Source organism: Delphinapterus leucas, chromosome 13 (genome assembly GCF_059928025.1).
Source record: "Delphinapterus leucas isolate spDelLeu-1000000601 "Yukka" chromosome 13, BTC_Dleu_Yukka2, whole genome shotgun sequence".
Lineage (NCBI taxonomy): Eukaryota > Metazoa > Chordata > Mammalia > Artiodactyla > Monodontidae > Delphinapterus > Delphinapterus leucas.
Genome location: NC_143141.1, coordinates 83,130,756 through 83,146,562, shown reverse-complemented (window position 1 = coordinate 83,146,562; position 15,807 = coordinate 83,130,756). Strand labels below are relative to the sequence as shown.

The 15,807-nt window shown below is 37.1% G+C and overlaps 1 protein-coding gene across 5 annotated transcripts in view; it reads right to left on the bottom strand.

Moving 5' to 3' along the window:
- Nucleotides 1-15,807, bottom strand: part of NBAS (NBAS subunit of NRZ tethering complex) — a 343,094-nt gene that overhangs the window by 280,726 nt on the left and 46,561 nt on the right. For 3 of the 5 annotated variants that reach the window (XM_089923423.1, XM_089923419.1, XM_089923421.1), the window contains 2 exons: nt 14,430-14,568; nt 7,702-7,770 (listed from right to left, as the gene is read on the bottom strand). In XM_089923423.1, coding sequence (XP_089779549.1) covers nt 7,702-7,770; nt 14,430-14,568 — 208 coding nt within the window. The remainder of the gene's footprint in view (nt 1-7,701; nt 7,771-14,429; nt 14,569-15,807) is intronic. The other 2 variants (XM_089923420.1, XM_089923422.1) reach the window with 1 other exon arrangement.

The following is a 15,807-nucleotide window of genomic DNA, read 5'->3' as shown; positions in this document are numbered from 1 at the left end:
TTTATAGAAACTTTTCTGAATATCTATAGCATGCAGGGTATTTCTGGCCCAGAAAGTAATTTATTATCCTGACAGTAACTGTGACACAAGATGTAAAGCCACAGTTAGAAAATCCATGCTAAATTCTGTAAGCAGAGTCTGCAGTATTTGGAAACCTGAATGCCTATTGGTTGGCAAGGAAGAGAATTCAGGAGTGTATGCTTTGGAAATAGGAGGCAATGGCTTTTCAATCAACTGTACATCACAATAAAAGTAAACTTCTAACATTCAAACCATAACCCCTCATATTGTATTAAGATTTTTCAGCATAAGTGAATAACAATCTTGTTCTCTTCTCCTCCATTTGAATTAAGTAGTTGTAAAGGCAATAAAATTTAGGTGTAGCTATAATTTTCACTTTGGTTAAAATGTGTCTGTGTGGGCTTCCCTGGTGGCGCAGTGGTTGGGAGTCCACCTGCCGATGCAGGGGACATGGGTTCGTGACCCGGTCCGGGAGGATCCCGCATGCCGCAGAGCAGCTGGGCCCGTGAGCCATGGCCGCTGAGCCTGCGCGTCCGCAGCCTGTGCTCCGCAACGGGAGGGGCCGCGGCGGTGGGAGGCCCGCGTACCCCTCCAAAAAAAACAAAAAAGTGTCTGTGAATTTCTTTCACATTTCTCAACTACGAATGCCATTTTCATTTTAATTATCATTTCAACAGTTGGAATGTTGGTCAAGAATACAGAACTTGGCAGGGAAAAGAGGAAAGCTCCAAGATGAGGAACAAGACAAGGATGCCCCCTCTTGCCATTTTTATTCAACATGGTACAGAAAGTCTTGGCCAGAGCAATTAGGCAAGAAAAAGAAAAGGCACACAAACTGGAAAGGAAGAAGTAAGATTGGCTCTGTTTGCAGATCACATGATATTATACATAGAAAACCCTAATGACTCCATCAAAAAACTGTTAGAATAAATAAATTTATAAAATTGCAGGATACAAAATCAACATACAAAATTCAGTTGCCTCTCTATACAATAACAGTGAACTCTAGGAAAGAGAAATTAAGAAAACAATCCCATTTACAATAGCATCAAAAAGAGTAAAATACTTAGGAATAAATTTAACCAAGGAAGTGAGAGAGATATACACTTAAAACTATAAAACATTAATGAAAGAAATTGAAGAAGACACAAATAAATGGAAAGAAATTCCATATTCATGAATTGGAAGAATTGCTATTGTTAAAATATCCATACTACCCAAAGTGATCTACAGATTCAATGCAACCTCTATCAAAATTCCAATGGCATTTTTTACAGACATAGAAAAAACTATCCTAAAATTTGCATGGTACCACAAAAGACCCAAGTAGTCAAAGCAATTCTGAAAAAGAAGAACAAAGCTAGAGGCATTATACATCCAGGTTTCAAACTATATTACAAAGCTATAATAATCAAAACAGTATGGTCTTGGCATTAAAAACAGATATATAGGTCAATGGAACAGAATAGAGAGGCCAGAAATAAACTCAAGCATATATGGTCCATTAATTTACAACAAAGGAGCCAAGAATACACAATGAAGAAAATAGTCTCTTCAACAAATGATACTGGAAAAACTGGATAGCCACATGCAAAAGAATGAAATGGACCCCTAATTTACACCATATACAAAAGTCAACTCTAAATGGATGAAATACTTGAACATAAGACCTGAAATTGTAAAACTTCTGGAGAAAGCATGGAGTTGGGTAAACTTCTTGACATTGGTCTTGGCAATGATTTTCTTGGACGTGCCATCAAGGCAAAGGCAACAAAAGCAAAAACAAGTGGGAATACATCAACCTAAAAAGCTTCTACGTAGCAAAAGAAACTATCAGCAAAATGAAAAGGCAACCTACGGAATGGGAGAAAATACCTGCAAACCATATAACCAAGAAGCGGTTAATATCCAAAATATACAAGAAACTCATACAACTGAATAGCAAAAGATAAATAATCCAATTTAACAATGGGCAATGAATCTAAATAGACATTCTTCCAAAGAAGACACACAAATGGCCAACAGGTACATGAAAAGTTGTCCCACATTACTAATCATCAGGGAAATGCAAATCAAAAACAATGATATATCATCTCATAACTGTTAGGATGGCTATTATAAAAGAGACAAGAGATGATAAACACTGGTGAGAACACAGAGAAAAGGGAACCCTTGTACACTGTTGGTAAGAATGTAAACTGGTATAGGCACCATGAGAAACAGAATGGAGTTTCCTCAAGAAAGTAAAAACAGAACTACCGCAAGATCCAGCAATCCCACTTCTGGGTATATTTCCAAACGAAATGAAAACATTATCTCAAAGAGATACCTGTACTCCCAAGTTCACTGCATCATTACTCACAATAGCCAAGGTATGGAATACACACACACAAAGGAATATTATTCAGCCTTTAAAAAGAAGGAAATCCTGTCATTTGCAAAAACATGAATGAAACTGGAGGGCATTTTGATAAATGAAATAAGCCAGATACAAAAAGACAAATACTACATGATATCACTTATACATAGAATCTTAAAAAAAAAAAAAAAAAAGTCAAAATCATAAAAACAGTGAGTAGAACAGTGTTTGCTTACCAGGGGCTGGGGGTTGGAAGAACAGGGAGAGGTTGGTGAAAGGGTACAAACTTTCAGTTATATGATGAATAAAGTCCGAGGATCTAATGTATAACATTGGTAACTACAGGTGACAACACTGTATTGTATAATTGAAATTTGTTAAGAGTAGGATTTAAATGTTCTCACACATATACACAGACACAAAAAGTAAATATGTGAGGTGATGCATGTATTAACTCAATGGGGGAAAATCCTTTCACAGTGTATAGGTACCTATATCAAATCATCAACTTAGCTATCTTACAATTTCATCTGTAAATTATATCTCAATAAAGGTGAGGAAAAGAAAAAGAAAACAGTGACTATCACTTACCACCTGCTTCCATTTACGCCATGAGGTTTTAACTTCATTAAAAGGTAGTCTAGCTAAATAATTACTTGGTAAGTTAGCATCCCTGGATAGACAGCATGGGACATAGGAAGAGGACTTTGCACAGTAAACTGTCTTCTTACATTAGTCATTCATTTATGGCCCTTTTAATTAACTTCACTGTCAATTCTCCTATTTACCTCCTCATCTCAAATCCCTTCCTAAAACTTTTCAAAAGATATCTTCCCTTACTTCATTGAGTCTTTTGTGTAGCAATGTAATACTAACAAAATACTACTGAAATTAATAATGTGAACATTATTTTAACTTCTACTTCTCATTTACACTAAACCACTAGCTCAAATGTCCATTTGATCTTGTGTTAATTAAAAACACTAATTAAAGCCTTCTCCTACTGGAGCAATATTTGGAGTAGGAACTGTGTCTTCTCTCAAACACTGCAATAAAACTTTTCAACTGTCCTTTCTAAAAGAGAGATTTTTTTAAATGTTAAATATCAGACCTTCGTACTGAGATTAGTTTAAATTGCCTCACTTTCTTCAACTGCCTATCATCTATATAGGACAATTAAAAATGAGTGATTTCCAATTTCATTATACCTTTCAAATGTACAAGCTATAGTAAAATCAAAGTACTGAATTCTAGTGCACACATTCAAAATGTTCTAAATTACTACATACGCTTAAAGGAAAAAAAAACTCAGCTCAATCAAAGGTGAATTTGTAAGTACTGCTCTTCCAACACTCGACAATTATTTTCTGAATATTACACATTCAATAATACATAGTACATGCCAGGCACTGTTTTATACTCTGGGGAACCTGCAGTGAAAAAAACAAACATAAACCCCTGCCCTCAAGGTATTCGGTAGGTGCTCTAACCCACTGAAGTTTAGAAGTCTGACCCCAAAGAATAAACAGAAATCTGTTTTCAAATCAAAAGAAAGTCATCCTCAAAAGCCTGGTTAACAACCTGAGGGGGGGAACACTGCAAAAGTATGAAGGAAATAAAAAAGCCTTTGGAGAAAAAAAAGTTTCCAAGCTAATACCCTTTTCAAAAAAATTATTTTTTAATTATAAAACTTTATTAAAACTGTGAGATATTGTCAGGAGAATAGACATGTACACCAATGAAACAGAAAAGAGAACAGAGAAACAGAGCTACAATGTACCCTCTGTAAATGTCTGTCCTGACAGACATTATATAAATTATGGTGGCAGTATAAAAATTATGGCATTATATAAATTAGTTGGGAAAGAATACAGCACTGAATTAATGGTACTAGCCACACGGAGCATATTATAAATTAGATTCCTACTATATCCAATAAAAAGAAATTCAAGATGGATTGAAAACTTACAGGTGAAAAGCAAAACCATGAAACTTTTAAAAGAAAACATAAAACATCTTTACAACATCAGCATGTGAAAGAACTTCGTAAGACCTCAAAGCCCAAAGCATAAAGGAAAAGATTTAAATTTAAACTTTCTGGAGGAAGGAAGGATGGGGAGTTCGGGATTAGCAGAAGCAAACTATTACACGTAGGATGGATAAACAACAAGGTCCTACTGTATAACTATATTCAATATCCTGTGATAAACCATAACGGAAAAGAATATGAAAAAGAAAAAAAAATATACATATAACTGAGTCACTTTGCTCTACAGCAGAAATTAACACAAGATTGTAAATCGACTATACTTCAATAAAATTTAAAAAATAAATAAAAAATAAATTTAAACTTTCTGGTGACAAAAGCTCAAAAGAAAACAAATAATTTTGATTATTCATATACTCTTCAAAAGATAATATATGCCAGACAACCAGCAGTTGATTATTTTGAATCATGTAAATCTGGGGTATACTAAACCACAATTAAAAAGGACCCACAGACTACTAATTATTGGCGCTATGATTATGGATATAAAGGAGTTAACAGATCAGAACGGCAGCCACCACTATCATTTATCATGTGCCTGCAAGGTAGCACTCCCTGCCTTAGCTATTTTATATACATTCCCTCTAATACTATCCAATCAGTGTTGCTGCTTTATAGTCTGACAAGTGAACAGAACAAAATGAACTAAATATTAACCATGTGGTTACTATATAGGAAAGCACTTCCTCTTTTAAAAAATAGCAGTAGTTAAGAGATAACACATTTTAAAAGAGAAATAGAATTGCCGCCAAACTTGAGTAGTAAAACAGATCAGTCTTTCTGAGATAAGAGGTAATTTTTAACTTGGGCTACTTTTAAGTACAACATATCTTGGCTTCTGCTTCTTCAATTGTCCAACTAAGGGTTTAGACAAAAGCCAACAAGAGGTAGTGAAAAAAAGCACTAGATCAAGAGCCAACTCAAGACCAAACCCATCTCTGACACTATCTAGGTAGGTGAGTTTGGGAAAGCCATTTCTCTTGAGGCTTTAATTTCTTCATCAATAAAATAGGCATCATAATGCCATTAATGCAAGCCTCCTCTGAGATCATGTGAAAGGACTTATAAGCTAGAAAGTATTCACAATAATAAGGAATTATTACATAATCTCTATGAGACCTGTCAGGTCTAAAATGATGGTGCTAAAAATCTATGCCCCATAATTATTTCTGGGCTAGGAACCACTGAATACAAACACAATACTCATATAACATTCAGATATTTACTGAAAGGCCCTGATTTTAGAGTACTACTTTCATAAAGTCTTTTTAAAAAGTCCAAACAGTTAAGGATTCCAGTACCAGGTGCCACAAAGAAAGATCAAAACGTAAGGAAATTAGTTGCTACCTTCTCCCTCCTTCTGTTCAATCATAGAGGATACCGATGAAAACAAGAAAGAGCTGAGTTCCACACAAAAGAATAACCAATAGCAGGAGACAAGGTAACATGAATCTGGAGTTCCCAGGAGGTAAGAAAGAGTAAAAAGAAGATGGACATTTTATAGTGATTGAACAGTTACATTTGCCTATTAATATACCAAATCAACTAATAAACACAGCATCTAATATGTAAAGGATATGGTACAAAGGAAAGTCATGTACCAATCTATCAATCCCCAAATAATTCTTGTTCTAAACACAATACAATTATGTTGGTCCCAATAAAATAACTACGGAACACAAACAGTAAGAGACCATGGACCCTACCCCACAGCAGAGTGGAGCGTTCTGCAGTGTCCTCCGACACTTCCGGGACTTTGCACATGCTGCTTCCGGCCTGGAAACAACCAGCCTTCCCCTATCCGCCTGAGGATCTCTTACTCACTTCCAAATCAAGTATCACCTCCAGAGTTCAATGGTCCCTCCCTGCACCTCAACGGCGCTTCATATTATATTACAGGACAGGTTATGAAACGTGTCATATTGTCCTGTTCTACAGCTGCTTCTACATCTGACTCCCGCACTACACTGAGGGCTCCTTGAGGAAGTGCACTGCATTTTATTCATCTATTTATTCTCATCTCTAACACCATGGCTGGCTCAAAGTGCGTGCTTGCTGGCTGACTAAAAGAATAAATAAATGCTGACACTCCACATAATTATCATCAAAAGAATTAAAAAATGAACCCTTTAAAATTTGTTAAAGATACAGTTATTATTTAGATGGAATTAAAGAGAATGGGAAAGGATCCAGGGAGGAAAACAAAGTAAAGCTCTCATGCACTATTATGGTAACAGAAAGACCAACAGAGGCAACACAGTAAGTTAGAAAGAACAAAGTACATGGCAGAGGCCAAGGCATTTAGTCTTGCTTATGGTTCTTCACCTGCAAAATGAAGACAAACTGCTTGAAATGACTAAAGAGAATGCTAACTGGAAAACTGTAAACATACAAGGGATTAAAAATGAAAGTGACTTTCCAGACCTAAAGAGTAGTGTTATTGCTCAATGCTACAGACAGAAAAGCCAAACCAACCCAGAAGATATGAATTAGTTGAAGTCAAGGGCACAGAAATAACTAGGACTCAAAATTTTAAATATATTAAATACAAATGCAGCAAGAGAATACATGTTGTATTTCTTACAATTTCCATATTTCTTACAATTTCCCTTAGTTAAGAAATTGAAGAAACGAAAATTAATTTGTTTGATTCCCCCCAAAACAGGAAGGAGTATGATCTGAAGCCCCATGTATGTCAAGACTCTTGTGAGAGCCATGTAGAGGGGATGACTATAACCATCTCCCTCAGAGACAGCGCCAAAGCATACGGGTATATCCAGGATGAAACTGCCCAGCATCTCTGAGATGGATCCATGTTTCTCCTATTGAAGAACAAAACAGTTAAGCCCAGGATCAATGTGGCTCATCCTCTTGAAACACCAATAATCTCAGATTTAGGAAGGAATCTTTTTTTATTTTAAAACCAACAAACATAAGGGATATGTTATGGACAAGGATACAAAAATTCACAAGATAGAATAAGAAACTTCAAAGATATATAATGATTCCAGGAGACTTCTTTGGGCTATATCCCCAGATCCAAGAGGACTAGATTCATTCTTTTTTTTTTTTTTTTAATTTTCTTTACTGAGATAATAATGATATATATAGTAAAATGCACAAATCTTCAGTGAACAGCTCCATGAAATCTTATTAATGCATACACCCCTGTAATGTATAATTAAGAGCAAATTCAGATGAAAATCTGTAATATTCAAGATTCATTCAACTCTGTCCTTAAGGGGACCCTGGCAAAGATGCCAATTTGTATTACCTGTTCTTGCCCCTGGCGACTGTAAAACTTGCCACTTAACATCCTTAATAATCCCAGGGTCTTTGGTACCTACAAAATAGACACACATCATAAAAAAAAAGATCAATGGAAGGCTTCCTCATTGTTTAAAGGCCTTTCATCATGAAATGAAAACTACAGCATATCTAGTATTTTAAGAAATGGTTAAGAAAATCATGAATAAGTATCAGAAATCTTGGTGAGATTTTGTTTCCGTTTGGGAAAAAAAATCCAACAAGTGACAAATCTTACAAAATGTACCCATAATCAAATGTATTTTTAAATACATACGTAACAAGTCTAGTACAATCTATGCAAATTAGAATCTAATGAGTGGCTCTTCTCAAATGAGTCTGGCCCAGGTTACCATTTTATCCTAGCATCACTATGGAAAAGGTCAATACTCCCAACAGAAATTTCATTCATGAAGAAATTCATCCCATACTTGAAAAACACCAGAAAAAAATCACTGAGAAACAAGTATTTGAAATAATAAGACTATTTTTGTCTCTAGATTTAAGAAATATACTTAAAGCAAGAGGGAGAGATGTGTATAATTTTTTAGAAATGGAAAATAAGCATTGCTGAAGTTGTAGAGAATTTGGAACACTGGTACATTGCTGGCAGGAACATAAAATGGTACAGCCACTGTGGAATACAGTCTGGTGGTCGTTCAAAAGTTAAACGGAATTACCATATGATCCAGAAATTCCATACTAAGTATATACCCAAAAGAACTGAAAACAGGTGTTCAAGCAAATACCTGTACACACAAATGTTCACAGCAACATTATTCATAATAGCCAAAAAATAGAAACAACTTAAATGTCCACTAACTAAAGAATGGATAAACAAAAGGCAGGGCTTCCCTGGTGGCGCAGTGGTTGAGAGTCCGCCTGCCGATGCCGGGGACACGGGTTCGTGCCCTGGTCCGGGAAGATCCCACATGCCGCGGAGCAGCTGGGCCCGTGAGCCATGGCCACTGAGCCTGCGCGTCCGGAGCCTATGCTCCACAATGGGAGAGGCCACAGCAGTGAGAGGCCCGCGTACCGCAAAAAAAATAAAGTAAAATAAAAATAATAAAATTTTTTAAAAGGCAGTATATCCATACAACGGAATATTATTCAGTCATAAAAAGGAATGAAGTACTGATGCACACTAAAATTTGGATGAACCCCAAAAATATGTCGCTAAAAGAGAGAAGCCAGATACAAAAGTCTCATACTGTATGATTCCATTCATATGAAATTTTCAAAACAGGTAAATCCATAGAAACAGAAAGCAGACCAGTGACTGCCAGGAGCTGAGGTGAGGGAACAAAAGGGAGTGACTGTTTAATGGGTCTGGTGTTTCCATCTGGGGTGACGAAAATGTCTTGGACCTAGATAGTGGTGACAGTTGAACAACGCTGTGAATGTACTAAATGCCACTGAACTGTACACTTTAAAATATTTAATGGTCCATTTTATGTTATATGAACTTTACCTTAATTTAAAAGAAAAAGGCAAAGGGGGGGCAGTATTCTTAAGCTGAGGTTAAAAATGTTCCTACCAGAACTGCTGAGCAGCTGAAGATATTACTGACGGCCTAGCTCCACATTTCCTCCAAAAACAAGAAAATACAAGAAGAGAAAAATAAATCTGCATGAAAACCACACCCTCACTTAACTTGAAGATCAAGGATCTTCAAAATCATTGTGAGTAGAAAGAGAAAAACCACCAAACTCCAGTGTGTCATCTCCACTGCTCTTGCCATCCCCACGCTCCCACCCACCCTGACCCAGGCCGACACAGGCTTGTGGTGAGCAAAAGCAGACTGAAAACACACTGCAGGGTCCAGGAGGACAGATACGACAAGCTAGCAAAGGGGACTAAGGTCAATCTAAAACCACTGCCAAAAATTGTAGTCTAAGAAAACTTCCCAGAAATGAAAAAAGACCTGAATCTATATATTGAAAGAGTGAACAGGTACCTGGGAAAATTAACCCAGAAAAATCAACTCCAAGAAATATTCCAGGAAGGATACTAGATTTCAAAGATAAAGGAAATCCTCAAGGCCGCCAAACAAAATGGCCAAGTAACATACAAAGAGAAGATAATTTGACTTGCATCAACTTTTCAAATTCTACATAAAAGCAAAGCAACAATAGTGCTGTGTTTTTTTAAAGCTCAATGAAAGAACAGGTAAACCAAAGATTTTATATCCAGATAAGTTTTCCTTCAAATGTCCAGGCTATGAAAAACAATTCTGACACACAAGAACTTAAGGAACTCTTCATCTGTGAGCCCTTCTCAAAATATCTATTAGAGGATAATTTCATCCAACCAAGAGGTGACTGAGAAAACTTCAAACAAAGGGACAGGGAACATTTTAAAATACATAAATGAACATCTATGACTAAAGAAACATGATGATGAGGGTTGAAACTATCGTATAAATATTGTGTGTTTTGACAAAATAGAAATAATGCAACTAGAAAAGGGAGGAAAAAGGAGAAGGGGAAAATAAAACCAACTAACTGATTGTTGTATAGGCAATTAATAGGAATTAAAGAACACCAATAACCTGATAAACTGGTAAAATACTGGAGGGCACTGATAACATCAGTAAGACAGTTTCAGTGAAATCATGGAGATAAAGCCCCATTCAAGTGAATTCAAGAGAGAAAAGAAAAGTTGGAAATGGATCAAGTATAGATGACTCTTGAACATGCTGAAGGAAAGGAACAAATGGGCTGGTAGCAGGATTTAGTAGGTTCTAAGTCCCCTAAAACTAAAGAGTTTTTACAATGGGAAAAATAAATGCATGTTGTTTGCTGATAAACCTAATGGGCAGCAAGATTCATGATGTGGATAAACATCCTTCAATTAGCAAGTGTGAGATCCAGTGGACAAACGGAGGAGCTGGCCTTAGCTAGTGCAAGTACAGCTCATCTGTAATAACAAGAGAAAAGGTACGGAAATTAGGTGCATATGTAGGCAGGTGGTAGGATCTTATGAAAATATTCTGATTCCTTCTGTTTTCTCAGGGAAACAGGATTTCAAAAACCCTGTGTTCTTTCCAGAACAACATTCTATACTGAAAAGGAAGCAGCATCAATAACAAAAAAGTCAGTTTTGTTCATTTTTTATACATTTTTTCCAAAATTTCCACCTTAATAATACAAATAGATAATAATTAACACTGTAGAACATCTTATTGTTTATCAACGGCCTTCATATTTATTACCTCATTTGATCCTGGCAAGAGCCTTAAGACACCAGTGCTAAGTGCTGAGCTAGAATTCCAATCCCAACCTCTGACTCCTGAGCCGGGCTCCTTCCTCCCCCGCAGTGACTGAACTCTCCCCTAGTATTTGCTATAGCTTCTTGCCCTTATTTGTGGGCACAGCTGTACCTCCAGTACAGTAAACCCCTTGAGGGCTGCTACCTGTATGTTCTGATACCTGCATCGGTGATTTGATGTTGAACAAATGAATAAATAAAACTATCTCCTATAGATGGCACGGACGTTAATTTGGAAACTTTGCTCAAGGTATATATGGAATTTTGCATAGCCTCTTTTACAACCCAGCAGCCTTGTGAGAGATGAGAATATATGTGTCAGCAGCATTTTTCGGTTGATATTCACCCCAAAACAATAGCAGCCTTAAACAAACAATAAGAGGTTCCATGCAGACAATATCTGTCACCTGACAAGAGGAACTAATCTTATAGTTTCAAATTACTTTGAGGTAGGGGAAAGCTACACAGAATGATTGTGCGTTTAGCTGCAAGACACATTAAAAAGGCACTAACAGGGCTTCCCTGGTGGTGCAGTGGTTGAGAGCCCGCCTGCCGATGCAGGGGACACGGGCTCGTGCCCTGGGCCGGGAAGATCCCACATGCCGCGGAGCAGCTGGGCCCGTGAGCCATGGACGCTGAGCCTGCGCGTCCGGAGCCTGTGCTCCGCAGCGGGAGAGGCCACAACAGTGAGAGGCCCGCGTATCGCAAAAAAAAAAGGCACTAACACAATTAAAGTACACTTGCAGCATTTCAAGAAGTTTATCATACGGCGGAGCACTCAATTTGCAATTCAGTATTTCCCCCCACTTATTTTGTCACTGCACAAGCAATTTTCCTTTAAGAGACTCCAATATTGAAGCTTCAGGCCAGAGAGGGAAGGACCATACATAGCAGAGCAGATTCCAATACTTCAGTAAGGAGCAAAGTGAAAGCACGGAGAATTTAAAGAAGCCATGGTGAAAAAAGGTTTCATAGTATGTGACAGTCCTCCATGCCTTCCCCTGTCCCAGACTCTGTCACAAATATACTTGATTACACCATATTGAAATGGCCCTTCACAGTTTGCCTACTTTCTCTCGCCTTATATCCTCCATACTTACCAATTCTTCCTTTTTTTTCCCTCAACCTTTTGACAAATTTCCTAGCTACTGAAAAGTTGAAATGATTACACAATGAAATACCAGCATACCTTTTACCTGAGTTCACCAATTATTAACATTTAGCCACATTTGCTTTATCTGTATGTGTATGTATACTTTTTTAAAAATTGTTTTTTTGACTGAACCATTTAAAAATAAGCTACAGGGACTTCCCTGGTGGTCCAGTGGTTAGTACTCGGCGATTTCACTGCTGAGGGCGCGGGTTCAATCACTGGTTGGGGAACTAAGATCCCGCAAGCCACATGGCGCAGCCAAAAATAAAATTAAAAAATAAAAAAAATAAGCTGCAGACATCACACTCAGACAGAGTCAAGAGATAAAATTGTTCAAACCCTTTTCAGGATCTGCCCTGATACATCTCACATATAAGACGACAAGCTGGGTGTGAAATCGGAGACAGAAACATGACTAAATTATAACAAATATGAAATAACATGTCCAACTGCTAACTCACTCTTTTTTAAAAAATAAATTATGGGATAATCATCACAGCATAAATTTGACAATGCCAATGAGATGTATGTAATTTCACATGGGGAGTGAGGAAAGTGCTAAACAAGAGCTACAAAATCTGGTTCCAGCCCTGCTGCCCTATTTTTAGTTGTTAAGATCTCCCAGGGCCTTAGGCTCCTCATCTGTGAAATGGGGTTAATAACACTCAAACTGGACTCCTTACTGGATCCTGCAGAGAGAATAAATGGGTGCTAGAGTGAGTAAAGGGACCGTGAATGGAAGAAAAAGCACACGACACAGTACTGTATAAACTGATGTACGAATATAAACTGTTTTAAGGTCTGGTGCCATATTGAACCAATAAGTTGAACTAATTTTAAAAAAAAAACAACCCTACTACTTTGTTGGGTTAAATTCACAATCACATATTTCAGCATATGCTAAAAACTAAAGAAAATAATTAACGGAAGCTTCCTATGATTGCTAAAGATTTCTTTTCAAAAGTACTTCTTCACTAGTTCTTCTTCAACATGAAAACGTTTAACCATTGTTTTACAGGATTATTTTGAAATCAATATATTTTGAGGCAGAAATAATGGAACAAATACATTCATAGGAATAACTAGCATGGCACATTCACTTACACCATGTTTCACCTTAATTTCTTGGTTTCTTCCCTCATTAGAAAAATACTGTATCTGAGTGCCCACCAAGTATCAGGCTAAGCACAGGGTACGTAATTATGATCTTACAGTTTATACAAAAAAGTCAAGATATATATTATCACAGAGTGGCCAATATGGTAGAAACAATTAATATTCACTAATATCTAGTTTTTCTTGCCTTTCTGGACACACAGAAAACTACTTCCCAGGCCCCTTGAAGGTAGGAGGGGCCACATGATGAGTTTCAGTAAATGAACTGCGAGCAGAAGTGATGCCAGTTCTGGTGTAAGACGGTTAAAAAGTCCCACCTTTTAGTCCTCTCCTCCCCCCTCCTAAGGCCATAAACTGAGACAGCGGGCCCTCAAGAGGTCACCAGCCCCCACATATCCTTTAGTCATCACTTGGAACAAGTTGTTCAGGGTAGTCATGATATCAACAGCAGGCTTTGCCACAAATAAGGAACACACTTTCATGGGGTAACCCACAGAAATGTCAGGAGTTTTCATTTGTTTGTTTATGTGGCTCTTTTTATTATCACAACAGAGCCTAGCCTATACTGACTATTACAGCATAAAGGAGTGACTGACAGAAAACAAAAATTCAATTAAAGAAAGAATAAATGAATGGTTGGACGAAGCACTGATCAATATGGAACAAAATGGAAGTACGAAGGCAGTTAAGAACTTGAACAGGGGAACTCATGCCAGCGTTTGTACCCTCATTCTGCCACTTGCTAGTCGGGTGGCCCAGCTAAATTTCACTTTCCTCATCAACAGACTGGAGCTACTAACAATACCTACCTCAAAGGGTTACTGAGAATTAAATGAGCTACTACACGTAACAGCGCTCAGAACAGCTGCCGGCACATCAAAAGGGACTTAATAAATGTTAATGTCTAAATAAGCAAACGCAAGTAATGGGATTACTGTTAGGTTGTTTTTCTGATATCTGCAAATATTGTTACTAAAAATGAGACTCAAGTTAAATAAAACATTCTTTAGGTAAATTTGATATTTGAAAGAAGTCCTAAAATTTCACTTGCATTAGGTTACTTTCTTCATTTAAGGCAAATTGTTTCCTTCTCTGTATCTTACAAAGGGCTTATCTAAGACCTATTAGCAAAGTGAAATACCACAACGAAGACTTACTGCAGTGACCCTGTCTCCACCATGAGTAACTGGCTTATAATAAGGTGATCCTGAAAGAACTCTCCAGGCAGAGAGTCCACAGCTAGCAGCTTTTGGTATGCCCACTTCAGCAGTTTCACATCCACCGACCAGTAAAAGTCTAAAAAAGAGAAGGATAAAAAGAATTGATAAATTACAAATAGGAACAAGACAACATCAAAACAAAGAGAGCAGAAACCTTCACAAGGAAAACAAATAAAATTAGTATATACTAATCCTAGAAGGTAAATATTTTAGAGGAAACAACCAATAGAAAACCAGATGGGTTTTAAACTAGAATTTCACCTTCATTTACACATTCAAACATCTGAAACTCAGATGAGAACTCAGAAATGAGAAAAAAAATGTTTTCAGGTTGGCCACTGAATATCTAAGGAACTATATCAACACCAATAAACTTTAATAAACAGATACGTCACCTCACATAGACACATGTGTACTAGTTACAGCAGTGCATCGGAAGCAATGAGGGCACAATTACAGATGCTAGAAAGAAATGACAGCTGGGGTTGCTGTGGATGGGTCACTAATAACTATACTGAAATAAGACTGTACATTATGACTCGTTCACTTTTCTGTTTGTTATACTTCATTGCAATGAGAGGCCAGTTACCAACAGGACAAGCAGTCTTACAAGTACTAAAAGTTAGAAGACTATGTGGCCACTACACAAACTAAGCTGATTAATAATGGAAGCCAACAGTCATGATTTTTAAAGTTAAGTCATGTTTAGTAAATCTGGCAGGGAACGTATAAGACGTCATAATCACCTATAGAAAAAAGAAAAATGTTTGAAAGTAAAACTTCTGATACATTAAAGGAAAACACTTGTTGTCCCCAATAACAATAAGGCAATGGAGTAACAGAAGAGAGAAGCCAAATCCTTCTTAATGTCTCAATTTTTTAAAAAGGCCCTCCCTACAGGCAGGAAACTCCTTGCTGCTTAAGAAAAAGAACAGGTTTCTCTGGTCATGTCCACACAACGCTCCCCCCTACACAATCTACCACTATCCCAAATGACAGAAAACAACATCAGGCTCCCTTTACATCAGAACGTACCTGATATCTATCATCACCAGGCCCCCGCTGTGTCAAAAAAAAAAAGGATGCACTTCCTCACACAACAAATTAGTGCTTATCTTTTTCTAGACCATGCTCATAGATAAATCAAAACTTTAAAAATTTTAGTTTCTGCATAGAAATCAAAAGGGGGAAGGAAATGACACTTCCTAAGACTCCTCAGAGTTGGCATACCAAAAGACTGACTTGGTTTTATGGTTATGTTAACCAATGATGACTCTTAAACTTTCTATAATTCTAAGTACCTCATGAGGTAACA